Source organism: Balearica regulorum, chromosome Z (genome assembly GCF_011004875.1).
Source record: "Balearica regulorum gibbericeps isolate bBalReg1 chromosome Z, bBalReg1.pri, whole genome shotgun sequence".
Classification (NCBI taxonomy): Eukaryota; Metazoa; Chordata; class Aves; order Gruiformes; family Gruidae; genus Balearica; species Balearica regulorum.
In genome coordinates, this window is record NC_046220.1 from 17,310,490 (window position 1) to 17,337,591 (window position 27,102).

Genomic DNA, 27,102 nt, shown 5'->3' on the forward strand with positions numbered 1-27,102 from the left:
ATCCCTGCAGCTGGGATGAAACATGCCGTCTCCCAAAGGAAGACCTGAGGCCCAAAGCAACTGTGATCATCAGGGTCCCTCTGGGCACCTGTGGGACAGGGAGCAGCCATCAGCCAAGCCAGAACCAGAAGACATGAGCCTCAGTCTCCAGCCCTGCCCCTGACCTGGCTGACAGCCTGACTACAGCATGCAGTAATGCAGGCAGTTGCAGTGATTTTGGAGTAACCCTCAGCCTCTCCCTCTGAATGGAAGGGATTCCCGTGTGTGAAATTAAAACTTCTGCCAAAACACTGTCATCAGAACAGTGACTTTATTAATGGAGACAAACAAAGGATTAAACCATGTCATGAGTTTGCTGAAACACACAGTGTACCTGTGGAGGACAGACATACTTATATACATCAGTTCATTGTAGAAACGTGAGCAATTTGGTCTAGATGACTAGGATATCCCCTGGTAGTTTGCAACGGATGCAGACAGCTTCTTCTCCGTGGTGGCTCCGGTAAAGCAATCTATTTCCTCCCAGCCCCACCCCAGCCAGGCTAGTGCCGGACCCCCGAACGCCACCGCTATCTCATGTGGGACTTTCTCCAGCACAGGGTGAGCACGGCTGGACTCAACCTGAAACCGGTGGTGTTGGTTGGGCCCTCTCAGCTGCAGGGTGAGAAAAAGGGGGTCAGGGTGTTTTGAACACAGCCTTCCCCCACACTCACAACCACCCAGGCCCCTCTGGCCGGCAGCGGGTGGATGTTCCTTGCCTCGGGAAGGGACCGGGCACCCCGGGGCACGGTACGTGGCCAGCCGTACAACTCAGCTCTGCACCAGCACGACACTGCAACTCCCGGTACCGGCACCTCTACTCTGCAAGGCACAGGCTGGGTTTTTCCTGGATGGACAAAATCAAATGGGGAAGGAGGGGAGGAAGGAGGGGGTAGGAGAGAAAGAAAACAGCTCCACGGATGTCAGATGTCACGGACGGCGTTACACGGGCGACACGGGGGCCTCTCACCGCGTTTCTCGGGCGGACGGGCGGAGGGAAGTCGCCGCCGCCGCCCCGGGCCGGCACGTCGGGGTGGGGAGACGTCGGTGCCTGCGCTCCCGGCGGGTTGTCCCGGGGCGCCCCCGCTTACAGGCACTTGAGGAGAAAGGAATTGCACGAAGTTCTCCGGGGACAGTCGCAGAGCTTCCCGATGCGGGCCCCCTTCCTCACGGCGCACTGCTCCCCTGCGTCGCACTGCGGGCAGCGGCAGGCCGTGAGGGGGGCACCGCCGGCGGCCGCCCCGTCCCGTCCCGTCCCGTCCCGTCCCGCCCCGCCCCGCCGGCGCACTCACCATGGGCACCTGCCCGAACTTCTTCTCGTAGTGCGGGACTCTCTTGCTCTTCAGCTTCTCCAGCACCTCCTGCAGCGCCTCGATCTGCCGAGAGACCCCCCACAGCCCCCGTCAGGCCGCGCCCGGCCGGGCGGCGCCCCCCGCCCCGGCCCCGGTCCCGATCCCGGTCCCGGTCCCCCGCCCCACCAGCTCCTTCTCTCGGGAGGCGCCGCCGCCGTCTCCGCCGCCTCCGGGGGTGCCCAGGTCGCGGGCGCGGCGCGGCGGGGTCGGCCCCTGCCCGCGGGCGCCCAGCAGCAGCGCAGCCGCCACGGCGCAGAGCGCCAGCGCCCGGCAGCTCTCCATGGTGCTGCCGCCCCGCCGCCGCCGCCGCCGCCGCCTTTATAGAGCCGCGCCGGCCCCGCCGTGCGTCAGCGCCCCCCGCCGCCGCGCCGCGCCTCGGCTCCGCACGGCACGGCACGGCACGGCACGGCACGGCTCGGCCCCCGCACCTCCCGACCGCCCAAGTTTTTGCCCCAAAGCCAGCTGCTCCGGCAGAAGTTGTCCCCCGGCACGGCTCGCCCTCTGTCCGACCAGGCTCGGCACAAACAGCGGAGCCGTCTGTGAGAGCGAACGAGGGGAAAACGGCCCGCCCGCTCGCCTGTCCACACGCCGTGTCTTGTGCAGGGCGAAGGGCCGGGCCGTCCCCATGTTGTGCGAAAGGAATGGGAGGCTCTTCCCACGCCCGTGGGGTTCGGGAAGGAGGAGGGACAGGGAGGCCGATGGGACACCTGCAGAAGCGAGTGGAGGTTGGGCTCTGGGGAGACCAGGCTTGGAAATCAACGTAGAGATCAGAAAGAAGGGAGAGTTAGTAGCCTGTGGGCTAAGCCCAAGGGCTAAGGAAAAGTGTGGTGTGATGGGAGGAAGAGTCAGGATGGGAGGACTAACCTGAAGGAATTGGGGGGGGGAGATAAAGATGGTGAGGATGGGATGTTTGAATGGGGACAGGTGGGACTGCCAACACGGTGGGAAGGCTCAGGGCCATGAGAGCAAGGTAAGAAGGAGCATCAAGAGACCCAGGATAAAAGTAATTGCTGGTACTTGGAGCAGAACTGTGAAAAGGTGCCTGAGGCCAAATACCATATTACTGAGCAGGTGCTCAGTGGACACCATCCATCCTGTGTGTGAAATGAAGTCACCTCCTTTTAGGGAGAGAAGAAGCACAGTCACCAAAAGGAGGCTTAGCATTATCGCATTCATCTCCCTTCAGACCTTCCTACTGACGCTCGGCTCTACAAGCTTGGTGGCCTCATGTTCATCGACACCGTGGCTGAAAAGCTCCCTGGCAGGCCCAAACCTGCCCAAGCCTCATGGTCATGGTGGGGGCAGGAGGAAGACAGGAGCAGATTCCCCCACTGAGAGAAGCAGTAGCATGCCAAGGGGAGCATGCAAGATGAGGGGCAGTGCTCAGCCCTCTCCAGGCTCACAAATCTGGGCTGAGGCTGGGGCAAAACAGGGGGGAACCTGAGCAGCAGCTTTGCTGGTGTGAGACATTTAGCCCTCTGGTATAACGATTGTGGGGACGAGGGGACGCAAGCAGGGTCTGCCTGTGTGGAGGCTCCACTCCCAGCTCTGCAGTGGCATGGGGATGTTCCTGCTCTCCAAACAGTGGTAGAAGGAGCTGAGCTGGGTCTCCCTAGGTGGAGGGAGGATCATCTGGAGAAGGAGGAATCTTGAAAGCCTCGGTAACAAAATTTTCCTAGCTGGTTGTTTGTAGGGGAGCTAGGAACAGCTTGGAAAGGCAAAAAAAAACATACACAAAAAAAAAAAAAAAGAAAAAAAGAAAAAAAAAGGCTGTCTAAAGAAAATTAAACTGGTCCAGGGACATACTTTTCCAAAGAGGAAGTCAGCATTTAAAGGGACCAAGAGCAGCGCAGCTTAACAAGTAATTTTCAACAGCACCATTTTGTTTGAGGCAATAAAAAGACTCTGATCTCTCTGACTATCATGTTGCTAGCTTCCAGAGCCGTGTTCACCACTTGCTCTTACCTCCTCCCACACACTCCTGTTGATCATGACATCCAGCAAAGGTCTCATTTGTAATTGCTGTTCAGAGTAGAGAACCTCTGTGTGTTTGCATGAATCCTCCAGTCTCATTTTGCCATGAGGAAGGCTAAGATGTCAGACATCAGGCTGATGGTAAACCACTCACAGCAAATCCCACCTCCCTGGCTGGAGCAAAAATGCAGCTGTGTGAAGTACTGGAAATGATGGGCTTGCTGAGGCAAAGTTTCTTAGAGCAGAGAAATAACACAGGCTAAGAAAAATGCAACACTTCATATGGAGAGGCAGATATATGACCTATCCAACTTTGAAAGCAGTGTCTATGAAGCCTGACCAAAAATTTGAGCCATATTTTATAGTATGAGGATTACTCATGCAGTGCTGAAAACACCACAGAGATGCTCAAAAAACATCGTTTTCTTTCCAACTTGTACTTCCATGTAAAAAAGCTGAGTTTGTTAGCTCCCCTAGTAAAATTATTATTGAATGTGGAGGCAATTACAAATTCCTATTTCCAAAAGTCATTGCATCTGTCTGGCTACAGACACCCACAGAACTGTACGTTTCTCTGTGTGTTGCTGTCTGTATCACACTGTCTCTGCAAACGTCCCTGTACCCTGCTCCCTATTCAGCCATTCTTGTAGACTTTGTCTCCAGCACCAGGGGGTAAAAAAAGTCGTAGGATGCAGGATAGCTGAATATTAAAAAGCATCTGAAACTACCATGTCAAGGAGCAGAACGGGGTCACAGGATAAAAATGCAAAATCACTGTTTACAGCTACAAAAAGGCAGGTACTTCATGACAACAGCGTCAGTAGCCAGTCACAAGACAACTGGCTATAATTAGGGGTGTCTGTGGCACTACAGAGCTCAGCTCCAGATAATCTATGTGAAATGTCATCAGACCTCACAGACAGCTCCGTTGTAGCTATGCATTAATTCAAGCTTCTCAAAGTTAACTTATTTTCTCTGTACGAACGTTATTGCTGATGAGGTACAAACAGGATAGAGCCAATGTGCATTAACATCTGTGTATCAAATGGATAGTCTTTGAAGTTGTACATGGTATATGCTTTTCATAATCACACTCTTCCATCATGATCAATTAATTGAATGTACTTCTAAAAGCAGGAAAATAATGGAGGTTTCTGTTGACACTGATGTCAAAATAATGTAGTATCCATTGAGCAGTTCTGATGCATTTAAGCATTCTAGTTTTGGCTTGACGTAGACACAGAGTTGGATGGATTTTATGACTACTTGACCATAGAGATTACTGTGAAGCATTTGTTCAAGTGCTCTACTGAATCAGAGCCATGAAAGTGGACATCTGGCTTTAAGGCTTTGCTGAAAAGCAGCAGGCTTTTCTAAGTGCTTTGTTGAATTGCCTCAATTTATAAACCTCAGTTAAAAAAAAAGAAGTTAATATAATATACCATCATTGGTTTTCCGAATCAAGATATTTCTTTGGCTGAAATCTGGAACAGCAAGGAAAATCTAAGATAAATTAGGGTTCTGCCACATTTGAAGCAATAAGAGTCCAGAGGCATACTTGAAAGATAACATCTGTTTCAGCTGAAGATACCAATTCATCTTGATGAGTAACAGATTGGAAAAATGCCATTTAAATAAAAGATGGTTCTCATAAGAACAGTACATACCCAAATGCCAACACAAACACTGAGGCTACAAAATCCCCATTAAACTAACCCCAAAATGGGTGGAAGATGGGTGGGAACAGTCACCCAGTGGCTTCTAAGAAATTACATTTATAGGCTCTCCATTTCTGCAGGCAGAGCCATTGCAGAGGCCGTGCACTAGCCACATCTCATTGCAGCCTTAGAAGCAGGCACGCAAACCTCACAATGATTGTGTACCAGAGGCTCTGCCCTTGATGTTTGTTATGCAAACTGCCACCAATTTTGGTGGTTCCCAGCATATTCCCACGCGCCACAAGAATAAAAAGGAAAATAGCAATGGGTAGGTTTTTATGATCCATCCTGAATTTACCATCTCAGCCCAGGTAATTTGAGACCACCCTTGGTTACTGCAACAGTCCCTAGGTACATGACGAGCAGCTTAGCCCACCTCACTCACAGCTTTCCACTTCATTCTACAGAGGCATTTGAAAACACCCTCAAGGTGTATTAGCCCTTTTAAATTCCTTATACTTAAGTGCTGATGTCTCTTAAATAGGCCCTGTCCTATCAAAGAGAGCTAGAACTAGGTAACCTCTTGGCATCACCACTGCTCTGAGGCAGGAGGGAGGCATTCAGCTGAGATGAGGAATCCCCAAGGTGAGACCAAATGCGAGCAGAAAGGTCCCCTGGAAGCCTAGAGCACCAAGTTGGAGGTCCTGGTCCAACACAGTTTGTGCGCTTGATATGGCAAAGCCATTTCCCTTGTTCCTCAACTTCCATCTGAAGAATCAGTGTCATCCTAGGTACCATCCTTTCCAGTAAGCAGAGATTAATGGTTGTGAGCTGCTCCAATACTACAGTGAATACATACTGGAGATGGGTAGGACAAGTCTTGAAATAATCATCCACAGCTTTTATGTTGCCTCTGCCATCATGAATCTTACACCCCTGCAGTAGCAGCTACCATTTATTTAGGTTTATGTAACATTTCCTTTCATTAAACATCCAAAAGAGATCCCACTGGTAGATCAATGGCAATGGGAAGTGAGAATAACTGTGTAATGGTAAGTGATGCTCCAGCATAAATAGATCTACCAACATCACCAAATGCGGTACGAGCATGGGGTCCAATCCTCACTCCTGGTGAGTCCACAAAGTTTTTCAGCAAATCTCTGGGTAGCAAAAGGCCACCTCTGCCTTTGGAGTGACATCATCCACAACATGTACAGTCAGCACCTACATTCAAAGCATAGCGTGTTAACCTGCAAAAGCTTTTCCAAAATACTCTGCTGTGCGGTGGGAGAGTGATAATTGCTAGTGATTCCTTGAATCGTTCGTCTGCAGTGAAGGTCCTACTCTATAACCTCCTCTAACCAGAACATGCTGATAGGATGCTAAGCCACTGCTGGTGAGTTTCATCTGATTAGCAGAACATTCTTATCACTCTCAGAAGCACAAATCCTCCCAAACTTATCTACTTCCATTATCTGTATACCAGGATTATCCGTTACTGTCTCCAACTCAGAATGATTTTATTACTAGTCTCATTGAAAGAATATATTCAAAGCAAAAATATTATTCCAAAGTGATCAGTTTTCTTAGCAGAAAAAGGCAGTACCTCTTATGGCTTTGAGAATAACAGACTGACGAAAGTGACCTGCATAATTTAGACCAGAAAGACAACAGGTGCCTTAACTGATTACTCAATCATAGTCAGAGAAAATAGGGAGTGTTTCTTTTTATAGGAAGCCATTAATAGCAATCATCTCACGGTCTGAAACCTTTGTTCTCCCTGGCCATGTGTTATATATACATATTTAAAAGTAGGGTAATTTTGAAGGCATTTCAGAAGTTCAGCAACCATAAATAATGTCAGCCAACCTCTCAGAATAAAGAAATCCTGGGACCACGCCTGACACATTTACAAATTTGTCTAGTGAGACCAGAACAAGAATCAGTGCCACAAAAGCACAGGTCTCTCCCATGTTGCCATTTACTGCAGTATTTAAAACTGTTACTCCCTGCTAAATATGTATTTAATATGCTAAGAACATGCATAAGCACAACAGTGAGATTACATGTGTGCAGATCTACAGAAGTAATCTTTCTAGTGGTGCAGAACACATCAGATTTTGGCTAAGATTTCTTCTCAGTAAAATGAGAGAAATTTGGTCTTTTAGTGCAATGTAGAGGTGTACCAGAGACCTCACAGCTCCACATATGCTGGGCTCCCTGTATTCTACATTGAAAATCCCCATTCCAAAGAAGTCTTTCATTTTCACTTCTGCATCTGCCTGAGACACCGCAAGGTCTAGCAGCTGGCAGACCTTCCTTCCCCCTCCTGGGTCTAAGGGGAACTCCTCTGCCATGCAAGTCTAGGAAGACCACAGCTAGCTTGTTATCCAGGATGATTACTCCTATCAGGAATCTTTTTTCTCCCCACAGGCCAGTGCAGGATAGGGCCTCCATCCACATACACTAACCCTTCCTGGATTTGATTCTCAATCAAGAATATTTCTGCCTTTTAGCAGTCTTCTAATGGTTATCTGGACATCTGTAGGGCAAAGCTAGATAAAAATCACCTTCTTAGTTCCAGGTTACACAGCATTTACCTCCTTATTCTAGGCACACTGCATGCCAAGCATTTAGTTTGTACAAGGTGCAGTACTTCTAAAGAGAACAAATGAAGTGACAGACACTGAATTCTGGAAAAACATTACACTGCAACAAACTACAATAAATAAGATTAACCAAAGCACTCCAGCATCTCAGTAGCCCTAAGTCAGTGGGATTCAGTCATGTGCCCTGGGTGAAGCATTGATCTACGTGGGGAGAATGCTCTGTCTTCATGAAACTAAAACTGCCAGAAGGATTGCACAAGCAAGACGTTGAAACACCTTTGCAGCCAACCCCCTTCTTCAGAAGTGCTGTCAGCAACGTGCAGCTCCCACAGATACCTGTGCACACTCCCCAGCTCTTCCAGAAAGCACTATGCATCCATCAGGTTCTCTTGACTTCAGGGAACTCTACAGAAGAGCGATGCTTTTTGGATGAAAGCCAGAGAAAGGCCAAAAATGCCAACAACTGTGTGAAATCTATAATTTCATGCTGTGCTGCCCTTACAGCATTTCTATTTTGAAAAAATTTATTAGTGAATGTACATTTTTTTTGTTGGATTGCAAGAAAATTTCACATTTATAGGAGACATACAAAGAAGAATTAAAAGAAATAAAGGAGCTGATAAGCATCAAATAGGTAGCTTTTTTAGCAGATTTATTTATATAAAAGATAGTATCAGTGGTTTCTTGTCAAACATTAAGCATAACATTAGAAGCTGCAGATTATTCACGTAATGCAGTGTTACACAAGCACTGTGACTGATCTCAAATCAGGATCAAAACAGTGAAGCACTGTGTGATGATTACTCAGTGCCAATAAATAATTAGGACATTTCCATTAAAAATAGCATTGTACAAATCTTTATTTTTTAATCACCTCAACACTGTAGTTAGTTTGCTTTCCAGCCCCAATTAAAATATACAGAGATAATTCTGATGAGCGTATGTTTAAGTTTACATCCTGAAAACCCCAAATTCTGTCTTCTTCATAGGTGCATTTAATGCTGCACTGAGACTGAGGCCCAAAACCAGTCTTGTGTCAGCTGGATCAATAATTCCATCATCCCATAATCTAGGGAAAAAAACAAACAACAACAAATCAGACAATAATAATTAAAGGAAATTAACATATAGAAAGGGTAGATTTTCAAGCACATGAAACTGGAAAGAGCTATACTAAAGAGAGTGGACTAAAAAGCTAAATTACGCTTGAAGTCATGGAGTTAATTTACCTTAACGATCAATGCAATAGACTAGTGTGTATCAACTCCGTGGAATTTGTCTTCTAGAACACAGTATAAATTTTGGATAAATGAACAATGTCAGGTCTACATATTTTAAATGAGATTCTTCATATTTATTTTTAGTATGAAGTCAGCACCTTAGAGAAAAGAGACCCTCTTTGTTTTTTAATATTCACATGGAAAATGAGCTTTTGTCAATGACCTATATTCTTCCATTAAGAATGCTACTGTTCTAAGGAATATGTCACATCATTATTTACGTTATTCGGGTTAGTTCAGCTGCCAGATGAGGACGATACTAGTGTTAATTCTTTCATCATTAAAAGAGCCAGAGTAAATTTCAAGTATTTCCAGTATTTGTTGTATATATTTCTTCTGAAGTCCATTTCTGAACAACTGTAAGATAACACCCTCCTTAACCCAGTCCTGAAGGCAATTAAATTATGAATGAGCAAACACTAAACCCCCAAACTCAGAAACACTTGTAAATAGTCTCTTTGATATTACCCAAAAACTTAAGTACTTGTGGCATCTATTCTAAATGACACCTCCATCCTACCCAAAATAAAAATTCATGTCAAAACTCCCAGCAGGCCACAAAACTAAGTATTGTGTAACTACTACCTCCCCAGCAAGATACGCAAACAAGATACCACAGTGCTCATTGCAACCCAAGGCTCACTTAAATAAGCATGCACTTTAATCAGGGTCTGCAAAACATATGCACAGTATCTTTGGTTAAGATAGTGATGCTTCTCCTCCATCCCATCCTTCCCTAAAGAGACTTATTTTACATTCTTTTTTGAACTTCCTTCAGTGTTGGCTAATGTTTAATTCTTTGCCTGTGGAAAATTTAAAAATACAAGAAAGAGTGATGAATAGGGAACCAAGACTAAGTCTACCAAGAGAAAGCATAGCCATTCCTTTCTAACTGAAGTTTCCAACTGCAAATTTCTTTTTCTTTCGAGATTAATTGGAAAAAATCTAATTAGACAGGAAACAATGTATTTTGCACTCTTCTCTCAATACTAAATGTGCCAACCTCACCCCCAAAAGAAAGAGGACTGCAAATGGTACATAAATACATGCTGATAAACTCAAGGCAGCAGCAGACACTTCTGAGTGTTTTCCATCCTTGCTTTGTCATTTGCTGTGAAAGTAATATTCAACGAATCTGATAAAAATATTAAGAGACTGACAATGTATTTTTTTTTTTTTTACAACAAATACATGTATCTATCCTAGGATGCACAAAGTGAAACTGTAATAAAGGACGCCTGTAACAAGATGAGGCACAAGGGTTCAGACTTGGCTTAGGAGTCTGTTCTCCAACTAGCAGAGAAAAAAGAAAAAAGAGACCCAACTCAGAGAGAAGGTTCTACTATAAATGTATCTTACCATGGCACCTCAAGTAGCGGAGACTTACCCTAAATGGGGCTCAAGACCACAGCTCAAGTACAAAAGGAGCAAGGGGTTTGGAAAAGGGAAGACTTTGCTGTTAATTGGGCAAAATTACACTGTTTCTTCTTTGGGACTGAAAACAAAAGCTTGATTAAAGAAATTTTACACCACAGCAGCTGTGGTAGTCACTGACCTGGCTGACAGGTCCCAACTGGCGTACAAAGAAGACTGGAAAAACAAAAAAGAACTTCTTTCAAGGAAAAAAAAAAAAAGAAAAAAGAAAGAAAAAAGAAAGAAAAAAAAGAAAAAAGAAAAAAAGAAAAAAAAAAGAAAAAAAGAAGCTATAAATCCAGATTACAAATGTGAGGAAACTGTAGCTCTACTTAATCTGTTCTCATTTTAGGATTCTCAGTATCTCCTTTCTAGCGGGCTAGTAAGCCATATGTTGGAATATTCTAATAGCCATGCTTGCGTCTGCATGGCAGTGGTACTAACAGCAAATTCTGTTGCAGAAGACACAAGAATTGCCTATACCATATTCTGGATAAAGTGCATGGTATAAGCTCTTGCAGTCTGATTCCTGTGAATAACTCCTTTCCTAACTGTAGCTTTAAATTGTAAGTAAAAACTCATTAAAATATTATGGCACATTTTAACAATACTCCATTGAAAAGAAACTCAGAGTAAGTGCTTCTTACCATACAGCAAAACCAATCAGAAGCTTTTTTGTTCAAAATAGCCAAAGGACCATCTATAACTTGGTATTACTGAGACTTACTTAAGATTTGTTTCAATTCTTTTGTTTTTCCCCGAGACAGTGGTTATACCTGTTCATATAATCTAGCATGACAGAATGGCCAAAATAGATTATTTCCTATCCTTGAAACATCATGAAGTATGCATTACCAAAGTTTAATGCACATGCTTTTCTTTCCTGCTTCTCGTATTTTAGCTCTTGATTTAATTTTGATTAATACAGTCAGATGAATCCTGCAGAAGGGACGGAGAAGATCCCTATTAACAGTGAAAAGGAAAGTAGTTTTCTGAGATCAAGTCAACAACAATCCCTTTTTTTTTTTTCTTCGGACTGTAAAAGAAACAACTGTAAAAACAAATACTGTAATTTCTAATTTTAAGCAAATTTGGGTCTTTTGACTCTTACAGGTTTGTTTGCTCTGCAGATCAACTTTTTTAAATGAACATTTGCAATTAACTTTTTTATCTATGAAACACATTGAAACTGAATGAAGGAATTTCTCTTAGCAAGTGTTTAATAAATCTGTTAGGGGTCTGGAGAGGGAAGGGATGAACTGAATCAAAAAGAATCACCAACTTAATGCAGTATCTGCCAAGCCGCAACTTCATAGTGACTACCACTGTAACAAATACTTCTAAACATGGAGCATGTTTTAATGGCAGATTTGGGGTTTTTTGTAACAACACAGTTAACTTATATTGACAACCACAAAACTTTTATGTTGCATCAAGCTGCTTTCATATGGTCACCCCTGGCTTCTGCTTCTCTTTGTTTAAAGAAAACTACATTCTCTACTGGATGTAACATTAATAATTAAACTATCTATTAAAAGCCATTGCTAGAACATGAGTCACATCTACACTCATAAAATATTTGTAACAGAGACACCATGAGTAAAAGAAATGAAATCCACCAAAAGTATATAATTTGTTAAGATGCAAACTGCTGAAATCCTTTTTAGAAACCTGTAAGCAAATTAATGTAACTCATTAAAAAGGGTGCTGCCTAATGACTGCTGTTAATTAAGACTGCTCACTGTGAAAGGTTCTATTCAAATAATTGATTAAAGCTTGAGTAGAAAATACAACTGTGGGGAACAGTACTGACATCCTGTATTTATAACAAGTTATAATTTATAAGCAAAATTATATAAGCAATGTAAACAGGGAAATTTGCTTGTATTTTAAGATCATTAGGGCATTTTCCTTCTATCTCATTATTACTGCTAAAAGCTTGATTCAAAGCCTAATGAAGTCAACTGGAAAGGCTCACATCAATCTCAACAGACATTAAGGCTCAGGTAGACTGGTCCCGAATCTTTGCAAGAAGGCAGCATGAGGGAGCCTCCAAATGGGCTGCACTGAGCAGCAGTACAGGCAGCAGTCTTTCTGCTCATCACTCTTTCCTCTCAGTAATACAAAGCTGTTTGTTGGAGTTTTCTTGTTGGCCTTTTTGGTGGAGGGATCTAGTTAGCATCTAACAAAACGAAGGCTGTCCAGATTCAGTTTCAATACAGCACCCTGATATTTGGTTGACGGTCAACTGGGTTTTTTACCATGCTTAGGACCAGACAGGCAGCATCCTCTAGAGTAAAAGGAACAGGTTACTATTCCTCTCTGACCTATGGCAAATGCTCGCCAATTAGCAGCTGCTGATGTTGGCTCACCAATGGGTTGGCTCCAAGATGCAAGGTGGCCAAATCCCTCCCTCAAGTACATTACTTGCTGCAAAAACTGTAATCCTACTCAGGTCATTGTTTCTGCTTGGACAGCCTACTCCACAGTAATGAAAACTTTTGAGCTATTGGTCTGAGATCTTGCTTAGGAATTAGCAATAAATGAAGGAATAAGGAGCACACGTGGTAATATTGGCAGGAAGGCATGAGATCAGGGCAGAAAACATAGCAATATCTACTGATATAGCTAATTATCCCTGTAAGACAGCAGAGAGCAATTAAGAGCTCCCAGACAATGCAGACTGTACCTACACAGATTGAAGAGAGAGAGAAACCAGCCTGAACTATCTTGACCTGAGCCAGTCACACACTCACAAACACTCCTCAGTGAAAAGCAGCATTTCTCTTTCATTGCTTTTAGCCAGAAAAACCTCAGCGGGGCTTCAACTCTGACATTTGACTTCCCTTCTCAGATGGACTTATTAGCTTGAGTGCAGCATCACATAAATCCAACCACATGCAACCCAGACCCAAGGTGGTTCTCAGCCAGCTCACATCCGTGCACGCTAAGTTTCCCTTCCAAGCTACAGGCACAATAAGAAGTACGTAACTACCCTTTCTTAAACGAAGGGCAGGACACCCTGCATTAAGAGCACTTCCTCAGCCCTGGCTAGGCAAACTTAAGTTATTTACTTGAGGTGCCTTCAGGATTTACAACCTAACTTCACAAAATGGCCAGATATTATGGAAACATAAACTGGTAAAAGTTGTTCAGTAGAGAGCACAAAGCTGGTGTTAAATACTCAAGTTTTATATCTAAAAATCACTGGACATTATTAAAAATTTAGAATCTGTTTTTTTTTTAATTCTAACCTTACTCTTACATGACTTTCTTGCAGATTAGTAACTTACTATTATAAATAATGACAATGGTCTGTTGTTTTTTGGGAGAGGACAAGTTTTTATATTGCTAATATAATGATGAATGTTAAATAAATCCAATTATTTTCAATCATGAGTACAAACAGACTATGATTGTGTTTCCAGTGAACATATAAAAAAAGGCAAATGTAAAAAAAAAAAACCAAACCAAACCATTCATCTTCTCCTCCATGATAGAGGTTAATCTTAAATACAGACAGCTTGACTCATTTTTCAAATGTTATTATATCAGTGGAAAATTCCTCTCCTTAAAAGCCAGTTATAAAATATTACAATATATGTTTTCATTTTTCCTTCCTGCCTCAGGGCACAAGGTTTTGTCAGACAGGTACTAGGCTGGATATTTAAGGGGTACTAAAAGAAATAGCACTAAAGTTCTTTAACAGTTTACATCACCTCTCATTTTGGGGAAAACCCTATGAAATTTAAATCTATTGAAAAGATTTAAAAAAAATCAAAACCAGTGTGCCACCAGAAAGTCCACATCAATAACAATTCAGGATTTCACTAAGGTATCTTCATTGATGTGCTGGTTTTGGCTGGGATGGAGTTAGTTAATTATATGTAAAAGTCCCAAAACACTCTGAATTAGTAGCAGTGGGGGTTGTACACATGCATAAAACCTCAAGAAGCTGAGAACCTCTGACTCTGCAACACTACCAAACAGGCTTCTGCCAGAAGCAAAGACCAAACAGTGACAAGACTAAAACCCTCCCTCAATCCATGACCCATGCGCTATATGACTGCACCACTGAAACCTGCCTAGATGACAGCACAAACCCTGTGCTACATATCCTACTGAGAACACTTACCGCATCACAGCACCAGTCAGGGCAAAATGGCAAGAGCTTCCATTTGATGAAGTCGTTCATTTGAATATACACTGAAATTAACATGGATCCCCCAGGTATGATTATTTCAGTTAAGTTCATTCCACTATCCCAACAGAAAATGGAGTAAAAACTACCATTAATTTTGTATCTTCCTTCAGATCATGACAAACAATTCATAAAGGAGCTCACTGATGCTATGCTGCTGCTGCTGCATCAAATTTAGTCATACACGAGATTAAGCAGGTATCAAATTAGACAAAAAGGCCCCCAAACTCCTCTCTTACTGGCATCTCTATGACACTGATAGCGTATCTTTGACAGAGTATCTTGCACACACCTGTTCACGTAATTTCTCCCCATGATGCCATATCAAAATGTATCATATCTTAACCACTCTGTACTCAGTTTGTTTCCAGACTTCCCAGCTTGCAGGTAAGAAAACCATTAGTAATTCTAATTCAGCTCACAAAAACATTCAGCAGATTCCACAGTTGTATGAGACTAATATTCCTTCTGCAAAATGAGAAGCCACAGAGGCACAGTAAAGCCCTGTTATTATATGCTATCCTCTACCATCACTAGCAGCTGAGAGCCTGTGGAGAATTAGCTTTTGGATACCCCAAGCAGAAAAAAGTGCAGGAAGATTAGTACAGCTAGGATGAAACTAACAGACTAACAATCAGAGGCCAAGAAAGCCTTCAAGCTGGTTTCCAGAGGTAACACTCCAGGATGCCCTTTGCCTCAGTAGCCTAACTAGTTCCCTGGCATTTACTAATATTCCATAAACCTGAGCACAAAATGCTGCAAAGGACTTCTTGACAAACGTGAATATGCTGCACCCATCAGCTAACACCCTATCCAGAGTGCTATCATCCAATACAGTCACCTTCCAAGATCATGACCTGAGAGTTGCACACAGCCTCTTCTACTTGCAGAAGACCACTAAAATAAATTCTTCCTAACAGACATGCAGCCACTCATTACACCATTCAATGGGCTTTAGAAAGGCGACCAGATACTACGCTGGACAGAATGATAGAAAACTTACCCAGAATAAAATACATAGAACATAAACTCCATGCTACCACAGCATTACTTACAGAACCAGCAGAATAATTCCTGCAAGTGCATGCCGCCTTCTGGAATAGTACATACTACAAAGTCTCAGAGACCAGACAAACAAAACATTGATTTGAAACTTGTGTTACACTCCTGCACATCAAACACAGTCTTTGTTCCAGATTGCTCTGCTCTGCTGTTCTTCAACACCAAAATTTAGATGTTACTGTTATGTCCTGTGATCACAATTAAGTTTTGGAAAAGTCATTTATATGTTACCTTGCACTTGAATAATAAGGGTTTCCTTCCTCCTCGAACCTCCTAATGATCGGCTCCTTTAAAGCTGCTTCATCTGCCTCAGATAACTAAAAAACCAGGCAAATAAACAAACACAGATAACATATTCTTTAATATTTTCATCCACAATGACAGCAGAGCTTTATATGCAGCATCAAACTAAAAGAAACTGCCTAAATGACCTCCCCAAGTTTTTCCCCCTTTTTACGCACAATAATCAATTTAGCATATTTGACAATGAAATTAAAATATTACTTTTCAAAATGGATGGGTGGGAAAAGGACAGTAAAAATATACTTAACTGAGTGTAAGAATAATTGGGGATTAGCATCTGAAAATTACTGAAGCTACTGTACTGAATGAACCCTGTTCTGAGCTCTCTTTGGCAAGATTTTTTAATAAAACAAGTCTGTGCTATACTAACACTAGGTTTCTCTATGATCCCGAGTGGTCATCACTGTAATCCAAAAAATTTTCAAGTTTCTAACATGTTTTACTGACATTAAGTACAATTATTTTTCTCAAAATTCTTTCTGATTATCATCCTGTCCATCTTAGGGATTTGGGAAATTAAGACAGAGAGAGATGCAGTCCTGGGCTGCATCAAAAGAGGTGTGACCAGCAGGTCAAGGGAGGTGATCCTGCCCCTCTACTCCGCTCTGGTGAGACCCCACCTGGAGTACTGCGTCCAGCTCTAGGGGCCCCAGTACAGGAGAGACATGGAGCTGTTGGAGTGAGTCCAGAGGAGGGCCACAAAGATGATTGGAGGGATGGAGCACCTCTCCTGTGAGGACAGGCTGAGAGAGTTGGGGTTGTTCAGCCTGGAGAAAAGGCGGCTCCGGGGAGATGTAATTGTGGCCTTCCAGTACCTGAAGGGGCCTACAGGAAAGCTGGAGAGGGACTGTTTATCTGGGAGTGTAGTGACAGGACAAGGGGTAATGGGTTTAAGCTGAAGGAGGGTCGATCTAGATTAGATGTTAGAAAGAAATTCTTTACTGTGAGGGTGGTGAGGCACTGGCACGGGTTGCCCAGAGAGGTTGTGGATGCCCCATCCCTGGAAGTGTTCAAGGCCAGGTTGGATGGGGCTTTGGGCAACGTGGTCTAGTGGAGGGTGTCCCTGCCCGAGGCAGGGGGGTTGGAACTAGATGATCTTTGAGGTCCCTTCCAACACAAACCATTCTATGATTCTATGAATATATTCTATCCACAGAGAGCCCAAGTATACTGTAGAAAAAAGAATTGTTGAGATAATATGTACATACCACTTCATTATTCTGAGTAACTACTCATGATAAATACAAGCAATTTTAAGAAATCACAATAAAATCACTTCTTATGGGACCAAGGCACCAGTACAAACATAAACAATATAATTTAAAAAACACAGCAGAAAAGCGCATACTGAGAAACTAGAAAAGATTCTTAAACAAAATACCACTAATTTTCCATCAAAATCTTGAACTGAGTCAAAACCTTTTCCAAACTTCTACAGCTGTCTGCTGTCACAGGTTTCACAATTCTCAGTCACTGAATAATTTGAAGCTTTCTGTAAAACTGCCTACTTCAAAAATAACTGGAAAGACAGTTTGTTCTTACATATTCCTCCTCATACTCTCAAACCAGGGAGGATCCCTGGCTGCTCCTCTTGGGCAGAAGTAATAATCTGGTGCACAGAATACAAAAAGACGATGATATCAGAAATACTCCTCTTTTTAAGCAAAGACAAGCAATGTCATGAAAGTTCTTCACATTTAGAAGATGTAAACCATAACATTACACAAATGCTTCATGTTTGTCAATGCACTAGATGGCATTGGGAGCATCATAGTTCATTGGTATCTCTCTCTGTAACATCCTTTCTTAGTTCATAAAGTGAAAGAGTAAATGATAATGACATTACTGCAAATGAAAGAAGAAAGATGTACCTGTTTTCCCTCCCTTGCTTTTTGGTCCTTAGCTATTGTAGCTAGAACAGTTGCAGCTTGTTCCCCTCCCATCACTGATATGCGAGCATTTGGCCACACATAAAGAAATCTTGGACTAAAAAAATACATATTAAATATTAAAATAAGACATTGCTTTATTTCCTAGTAAAGAACTAATTCTCACTCAGCTAAGAATTCTTTTTAATGCATGAAAATCTTACAATGTATTAGTTTTGAAAGAATGCAAATTAACATAATTCAATGCTTGCAGCATTATGTTTCAAAATGCGAAATTTCTGCTCACTTCCTATATTCAAGCACCTTAAAAATTTATTTCTCATTTTCCTGAGCCTCTTCATCTCACATTGCCCCCCCCACCTCCCCCAAAATTTTTCTCTTTAAAAATACCATCAGCAACTTGAATAGTATCGGGGACCTTGAAAAAATGAAAAAAAATGTATGTGAGTCATGTCCAAAGGGTCAAAAAATAAATCCTCAGGGGGTTCTGTAAACATTACTCATAAAAACAAGCTCATTAAAGTGAGTAAGGATTTTTTACAAAAGCTGGTACTCTTCATATAAATGCAGAACACAGGACCAGCCCATACTGCCTCATTATTTTTTAGGGCTGTACAATTTTTCCTCCAAGAGATAAAACAGGAGAAAAGCTTGTCAGCATGCTTACATGTTAGAAGATCTTCTCCATCACCTAATTCAAGGTTAATCACAAGCCTATCAATCTCTACAGGTTGTTATTTACTTATGAGTGTCCTCACTCAGAACTGTTTTGTTTTCCAAATAGCACAATTTCTGCAAGAGTGTAGATAGTTTTTCAGAATGGTATTTCAAGGTTATGTTCTCTGAACTTAGTCTTATCTCCTGTCATGATCTGAAGTAACACTTACCTATACGCTCTTCCACACATCCCATAGTTTCCAGCTCCGTAAGAACCACCAATAATCACTGTTATTTTAGGTACATTGGCACAAGCTACAGCAGTAACCATCTTGGCACCATCTTTTGCTATCCCTCCAGCTTCATATTCTCTACCAACCATGAAACCTAAAGAATTACAACACGAAGAAAAGGTTGACTAACTTTGTATTGTTATATTGTGCAATATGTAATATTATGTGCTTTATTTATACCACATGAAGAAAAAACTTAAGAATAAATCATAAGACAAGGCCTTCACCAGCTGCCAACAGGCTGATTTCAGAACAGGCTGGAGATGTAGGTACAACAAAGCACACAAGATGCTGTCTAAAAGTCACAGCCTCAACAGTTAATCACAAAGCCTACAACATAGTAAAACTTCAAAATATTGATCTTATTCACCTGTAATATTCTGCAAAAACACAATGGGAATATTTCTCTGGCAACACAACTGGATAAAATGTGTACCCTGTGGAGAAGAAAGAAAAAAAAAAAAGAGTAAGCCATTAAAAGTTGGATCAGTGAAGCCACCACTACCAGCCCTCTGAAGTCTGTGACAAGTCTCCTTCCACTGAAGTCCATGGGAGTATTTGCATCAGCAAATGCTGTACTTCTGCTTCATCCAAAGTCAACTGCAAAACCTGTATTCACTTGAGCAGAAATAAGAAAATGCCAATAAAATGTATGAGTCCAAGGGTAAAGCAGAAGTAATAGCCTTAAAAAGCATTACTGCTCACACTGAAAAGCTCAACTGTTTTGACTCAGTCAATACGCAGTTAAACCACAGACAGCTTCACAGTATGGCATCTGACGTCGAGTTTTGTAAGACTGTGTCACGGAAATTAAGATAGCCATTCAGAAAAAATAACTCCCCATTTCCTGTACAAAAGAAAATTCTTCTCTGAAATTGGGAAAAGCCCACATACATTATTTGCTCATGGCTCTGCAAATTGCTGCAACACTCCTTCATTCTTCTCAGGGCAGATGCCCTCTCCCCATTTTCTAGGAAAGACCATCTTCCTAGCAAAGACACAAATAGTAGATTCCAAGCTTCTGATTCAACTAGAAATAATCTAAATCAATACAGGTCCTCAGGTTATTTAACACACTGCTGGTAAACACCCGCCCCAACTATGTAGCACAGCAACCGAAAAAAACTCTAACCTCTTCACAATACAAAACCAGCAATATTTACGAAAAGAAAACAAAAAAGAGAGAAAAATCATAAAGCATAACCTTTAGCTAGCTTTTCCAGCGAAGCACTCGAAAAGCATAGTGATGATCATGGGAAAAAGATGTGTCACAATTCGTTACAAAAATGTAAAAGAAAAAAAAGGAATGTTGTTAGATTATGATGTTTACAGAAGTAATATCATGGACAAAGAACTCCCAAGAAGTGGAACAAGTGAAACTTGACCATGTCCTCTTACAGTACTTATATGCCAGCAAAAGTCAGCAGGAGATTCCTTACATTTTTTTCATTGGTACGAAAAAAGTTACAGCACTAAACTATCAGAAAAAAAACGAAAGTATTAGAAATACTGAAAGTGTTATTTTCAACTTGGAAATAACGGTGTTAAAACAAATGCTAGCCAAAACCAATGCCAGTTACTGCAGTGCTACAAGCTGAAAGTATTCCTTCAGTACATGAAACTCAATTTTGTGTATTATTTTATTACAGCAATAAATCAAGTAAAATTACTTCCTTTCTCCTAATCTCTCACCAAGGTTTCCTTTTTCCTACACATTTTCAGTACTGATTTCCTCACCATTAGTTTGAGGAGCCTGCTAGAACAAAACTACTGTATATAATTGCTCTTATAAAAAATTCAACTGACAGTAGTTTCTCGAAAAATTAAAGAACTAAACCAAACAACATAGAAGAAGGTACCACCCACTCTGCCATATGTAGAAACTCATTATCACCACCAATCTCCCAAGCCCAATTTATAAAGCACTGTTAACTGTAATGCAATCACAATATTTCATCAAAGATGCCCTTTAATTCACAAAACAGGTATTTTAGTCCACAGATGTTACGAGACTGCACGTTTTCATATATTAGTCCGAGCCAGGAGCTGCCACAGCAGCAAACTATGAAAATTAAATCTCTGATAAACCAATGAACTGGAATCCAGGTTTGAATTTTTCCAGTTATTAGAAAACCAATGTGATTTATTGTATTAGTTCACAGTTTAGAGGTTCAGAATTATAACTAATAGGATATTTTACGCTACCAGCATGGACCTTTCATGTAATAGCTGTAAGTTTCAGGATATACCATTTCAACTGTGTGGTAGTCACGCAAATTCAAATGCTGTTTTTCTAACTAGATTTTCCTATTGACCTATCTATTTCATATCAGAAAAATCTGTTTCTAAAACATGGTCAATAATTTTTACATGAAAAAATTTCACGTTTACATGAAAAACATGGAGCCAGTCCACTTTCATTATTTAAAAAAGCTTTTCATTTCAAGAGCAAATTGTCTACCAGAAGTTTTGTCTCTCACGGGCAAAGAAGCTAATAATCTATTTATTTACCTTTTTTGCTGACTCTGAGAAAAGAACTCCATTGTTTCCAATAATTCCTACTGGATAACCAAATATTCTTGCAAATCCTGAAGGAGAAAGATGAATTTGTTAATTTTCACATATATTTATTTTACCATAGCATATAAAGATAACACTTTCTTTTGATAACAGAAACTGCTATTCTTTTGAAGAAAAACATTGTTAAAAATATTGAGCTAAACAAAGTGAATCCAACTATAAAACCAGTGGGAACATATACAGAATAATTATAATATATTTCTAAATACCTGTAATTAAAGTATCCCCATACAAGGCTTTGAATTCATCAAATTTACTTCCATCTACAATTCTAGCAATGACCTTAAGAAAAAATAGAAAAATAAAATGAAATTCCTAATCCTTTGTAATTTTTAATTTGTTTAGAAAGAAAGACCATGCTAACATATAACTTAAAATAAATGCTTTCCGTTTAGAGAACATCAAACAGCCCACCATATAAATAGATGGCAGGCAAAGGCCATTTACTTTTTAAAGTGTGATTTATCTACGTTTATAAAAAACAAAATTTCAAGATTATTCTAACCAAACAGTTTAACTTACACAAAACAAAGTTTTCCTGATTAATTAAATTTCAAAGAAAACCTGCTACCTCTGGTTATATTAAACATTAATCAATAGACTCACATTTATTAAGAGAAAAGCATATATAGCCATGAGTCACTTTCTTAGATGTATGTTTATTTTGAGCTTTGCTTAAGTTGTGACATACAAAAATAAAGATGATGTGTTCCGAGGTTTCTCTGAGATGCAAAGGGCCCATTTTATATAAATATAGACCCATTGCTACCAAGATGTTCACCAGAAGGTATTGGTTTCAACTTTAAAAGAACATAGATCCAAGCTATTACAACTTTCAAGAGTGTAGTGTGACATTCAATAAAAGTGTTGATTTTTTATTCCCTTAATGCAAAGCAAATCCTAGTAATTTCTGACAAAGTATTTTAAGAAAGGTACGTACTAAGACTCCTCCTAAAATAAATGCTTGGTTGGTAGTGAAAAAGGCTCTAAAAATGTGATCTATGTAAAATACGAAAAAGGATGTGGTCTTGGATGAAGGTACTGAGGCAAATAATTACACTAGACCTGCAGCAGAGTACAATAGCCTCCCTATGTGGCTGGGAGAGCACTGAATTGTTGGGGGTGCTTATACTCCATAAATATTTAAATATTTGATCAAGATTAAGAGAAAAAGAAAGCTATCATATCACTTGGCAAATCTATGCTTTGCCAACATTATAGTTTCCTATTTCCTGGCAGCTTTTTCAGAATGTTATCAATCTCTCACCCTTGCTCATCCTTCTTAAAAGTATAACCAAAAAGCATTATGTCATTGCCATTGCAACATGGACAAAAAATATAAAAAATACATTAAAAGATTTTATGAAATTTAAATATTCACTATATACCCAAATCAGATTTCTGGAGGCAACCTGTGATGATATAAAGGAAGATTTCCTGCACACAAACTGAGTGCATATATAGGCATGGGAATTGTGCATTTATATTCATACCTCTTTGACATCAAAGTTTCTTTTCAGCTGGTCGCCTACTATTCCATATATTTCATCAGCAGGAAATAAAGGCTCTTCTGATGGTTCTATAGTCACCTGTGGCAATTCACCAATTTACACAACAAAGTAATTATTAATCCACATTATGATTTAAAAACCCCAAACATTTACCAACTGCTTTGAGCACAGTCTTCTCTTCACCAACCACATCAAAATGCCTGTTCTGTCTCATCCTCATTTTGCATAAAGATCATATTTCTTGAACTGAAGGCTGATAAGACTTTCTCACTTACTGTTACCTTTATTTCTATTCTTGTGCATACCTCCACATGTGCTCCACTTCTTCCATGTTATCAAAAATTAAGCCTATCCTCCCATTGGCTTACTTTCCCCCTGTGTCCTATTAGGCAGGTAGTATTCTGAAAAACTGATGAAGATTTTTGCCACACAACTGAATACAAAATTTTGCCTTCCTTCAGCTGCTGAGCTTTAATTTCAGTTCACCCTCTCAGATCTCCTGCCAAATTAAGGCAATTCCTCCCCCATATGCTATCCATCCTGTTTTCTACAGCAAATTTTTAAATCAACACAATACAATAACATCATTTAGATTTATCCCCTCAGCTTTATACCTTTAATTAATATTCACAGAAAACGTGTATTCAAAAAGATGCTTTAGCAGGTATCTAATTTAAGTCCACAGGAATGATCATGTGGGCTTAAAATTAAATTAAGCACCTTGCACGACTGGGTTAAAGCACAATTCTGTCATTCTGAAGCACTGTTCTGGTTGCTTCACTCTTGCATGTAATCCCAGTGATTTTATTTGGAATAATGCAGCAGGATTGTAACTGCAGAACTGAAACATTAGAGAAATCTTTAAGGACAAGTTCAGTAACTTCCATTTTCAAAGTGTCTAAAGTCAGAGACAAAAAATAAGTTCTATAAATCAGGTGAAGAAAAGCATTCCTAATTTAAATAATGCAGTGTTTTCATATTCTTACATACACTTACATCTACTTTCTTTTGGAGATTTAAACTTCTTACAGCTTTCCTTGCCAGATGAAGTGCATGATTGTCATCCAAAGCATAATGATCTGTTACACCAGATTTTCTGTATATAAATAACAATAACAATAGCAATATTGACTTAAAAAAATCTGACAATGAAAATTTGAGGTTTTAAAATTTTTTAAGACTTCAAAACTTTTATATTTATTTTTAAAATATAGATGCTACAATACAGCTCTCCATGTTTTGTTACAAAATTACTTTCAAAATAAAACCCATGCCTGAACTTTTCTTTGAAACAGTACATTCAAGTTATCAGTCATGACATAAAATAGCAACTCTAGGAAGTAAAAAATCTAAATAACAATATAAAAGATGACAAACATTGTTCAAATGGAAATGAAAATCCTTTTGAAATTATAAAGAAAACATATATTTACAGAGCTGTTACGAACTGTCCTTAAAAATAATTTTTATTCACTTCAATGAAGTAAAAATGAAGCATTTATTGTGCAGTAATACCTAGCTTTACTATTCTTTTCATTTTAGAACCAGAAAGTGCATAGAATTCTTTGTTTTGATAACAAGCATTCTCTTACAAAAATCACACGCTATACAGATCTCGTTTGTAGTAAGTTCTAACTGACAGTAAGAAAGATAAAATCTGCAAAATATATTATCATTCTCAGTGTGTATTATGCTGTTAACAGTCAGTATTAAACAGTAAAGTCCTCCATATTATGCGTAATGCTGGAGTACATTAGACACGCAAGTATTTTAAAGCAGTAAAAACCATAAAGCATTAAAAACCATAAGGTAACTATGCTACTATAATAAAATGATTCATCAGCACCAGATAAGGACAAAGAAAATCTTAATTTTTAAAATCTAAATATAGTAAAAAAAAATCTAAATATAAATTAACAAACTAAAGTAAAACAAAATAAAAATAAAATAAACCAAAATAAAAATAAAATAAGCTAATAAAAATCAAATATAAAATAAAAATTAAAAATAAAATACACCCTACTAAGTCAAAAGGGATGGAAGAAATTAACTCCGGGAAAATATTTAAACCTGCAATGAAGATCTGCCCCTCCAAGGTCCTCTGCTGATACCTCTTCACCTGTTGCTGCTTTAACCTACCATGAAAAAAGGAAAATGAGCTTTAGAGTTGACACTTGTCTTGCATTAATATTTATACTGGCTTAGTTATAAAAGATCTTTGCAAATACTTCTTCATTAATACTATTTCCTCAGTTACTCTCCCTAATAGCACTTAAAATGTGACAACACAGTGTGCTGGTTTTGCCTGGGATGGAGTTAATTTTTGTTATAGTACCTGGCATGGGACTATGTTCTGGATTTGTGCTGAAAACAGTGTTGATGACACAGGGATGGTTCCATTCCTGCTGAGCAGTGCTCACACAGAGCCAAGGCCTTTTCTGCTCCTCACACCACCCCACCAGCGAGTGGGCTGGGGGTGCACAAGGAGTTGGGAGGGGACACAGCCGGAACAGCTGACCCCAACTGACCTAAGGGACACTCCATACCATATGACATCATGCTCAGCATATAAAGCTGGGGGCAGAAGAAGGAAGGGGGATGTTTGGAGTGATGGCGTTTGTCTTCCCAAGTCACTGTTACAGTGCTGGAGCCCTGCTTTCCTGGAGATGGCTGAACACCTGCCTGCCCATTGGCAGTGGGGAATGAATTCCTTGTCTTGCTTTGCCTGCGAGTGTGGCTTTTGCTTTACCTGTTAAACTGTCTTTGTCTTAACCCATGAGTTTTCTGACTTTCACTCTTCTGATTCTCTTCTCCATCCCCTTGTGGGGAAGTGAGCAAATGGCTGCGTGGTGCTAGCTGGGGTTAAACCATGACACACAGAATCTTGTCACAATTACTTAATCTCTCTGCCTTTGTATCTTTATTCTAGGATCAATATGTAGGTTTTATTGAGAAAGATTCTCCACTTACTGTTGTAATTATTGCTGTGCCCATTATTAGTGTCAGTATACTTACACACCCTTTAGATATATGAACATGCATTTTCACAAGTTTTTTAGCACTTAAGCAATTTCAAATGTGATACTTTGCTGCATTGTTTCAAACAAACAATATCTTAGTTGAAGCTTAGCATTCTCTGACTTTGCTTTCTCTACACAAACTCTTCTGTGAATTTTAACTTATTTAAATATTAACTGTACAACAATCATTAGCAGTTTTCATTTTTGAAATATTCCATTAAACACACAATAATTTAGTAAGGATAATTTTCTTTAAAAAGCATATTAATGGCATAAAACTGCTTGGATCATGTATGATGTCTCCATAAAACTACCTAGAACGCATAATCAAACCCTAGTTCTGTTAAATCTTAGACCTGACATGAAAACTTGAGAGTGAGTGAACTTCTTAAAGCAAAGGAGTATCATTTACTGCATGGTAAAAAAAAAAAAAAAAAAACCCAACAAACTTCTTGATCCATTTCTGCTCTACTGTAACTGCTTTGAAAAGGATTCCTTGCAAGGTGGTGAAACCATTACTCCTCACGCATAGAGAGTACAGAACCAGCATAAGAGACAAGGGAAGACAAAACTATCATCACTTCCAAAACAGATTCCAAGTTTTGTGCCTAAACCCAAAGCACACTAAATATATAAATATAAAAATACACAAATATACACACACACTTCCAAACTGTTAAGCTTGTAAAATAAAGCATAGATATTTCTTTACTAGTAGGATTTTTGCTTTAAATTTGAATGGCTACCCATGTAACATGAAGGTGTGGCATTCTAATACTCATTAACAAAAAAGTTTCTGTCAGAGACATAATTAACTTGCATCTTCATTAAACAACAAACAGAAGAACATACTTTTAAGAGAAATTCAGAAAAATTTCTTCACCGAAAGGGTTATCAAGCACTAGAACAGGCTGCTCAGGGAAGTGGTTGAATCACCATCCCCTGGAAGTATTAAATGATGTGTAGATGTAGTCCTTAGGGACACGGTTTAGTGGTGGACTTGGCAGTGCTAGGTTAATGGTTGGACTCCATGATCTTCAAGGTCTTTCCCAACGAAGTGATTTTATGATTCTATAAAATAATTCTATACATCTCTCTTTATGTGTCTGACACCGTATGCAGTTAGAACATACTGTGATTCTCTGACTACTGCAGAACTTTGAACAAGTCTGAACAGAGCACTGATTTCTATTAACACAGAAGACACTTGGAATGCATGTCCAAGTAGAGACCAGTGATGAGTGGTGCTCCTCAGGGGTTG

General features: G+C 40.1%; 2 protein-coding genes across 2 annotated transcripts in view; both read right to left on the minus strand.

Moving 5' to 3' along the window:
- Nucleotides 1–762: 762 nt before the first annotated feature.
- On the minus strand, nucleotides 763–1,698 carry CARTPT (CART prepropeptide). Its single transcript, XM_075740549.1, has 3 exons — nucleotides 1,518–1,698; nucleotides 1,332–1,415; nucleotides 763–1,234 (listed from the first exon to the last, which is right to left on the minus strand). The coding sequence occupies exons 1-3, from the start codon at nucleotides 1,671–1,673 to the stop codon at nucleotides 1,127–1,129; spliced, it is 348 nt and encodes a 115-aa protein (XP_075596664.1). The 5' UTR covers nucleotides 1,674–1,698; the 3' UTR covers nucleotides 763–1,126.
- Nucleotides 1,699–8,267: 6,569 nt separating this feature from the next.
- MCCC2 (methylcrotonyl-CoA carboxylase subunit 2) overlaps nucleotides 8,268–27,102 on the minus strand; it is a 39,165-nt gene continuing 20,330 nt past the window's right edge. Inside the window, exons 8-17 of the mRNA XM_075739791.1 lie at nucleotides 24,892–24,956; nucleotides 23,818–23,917; nucleotides 22,804–22,899; nucleotides 21,520–21,592; nucleotides 21,242–21,318; nucleotides 19,101–19,167; nucleotides 18,668–18,824; nucleotides 17,763–17,877; nucleotides 15,820–15,905; nucleotides 8,268–8,701 (exon numbers count right to left, since the gene is read on the minus strand). Of these exons, the coding sequence (XP_075595906.1) occupies nucleotides 8,584–8,701; nucleotides 15,820–15,905; nucleotides 17,763–17,877; nucleotides 18,668–18,824; nucleotides 19,101–19,167; nucleotides 21,242–21,318; nucleotides 21,520–21,592; nucleotides 22,804–22,899; nucleotides 23,818–23,917; nucleotides 24,892–24,956 (954 nt within the window). The 3' untranslated portion in view covers nucleotides 8,268–8,583. The remainder of the gene's footprint in view (nucleotides 8,702–15,819; nucleotides 15,906–17,762; nucleotides 17,878–18,667; nucleotides 18,825–19,100; nucleotides 19,168–21,241; nucleotides 21,319–21,519; nucleotides 21,593–22,803; nucleotides 22,900–23,817; nucleotides 23,918–24,891; nucleotides 24,957–27,102) is intronic.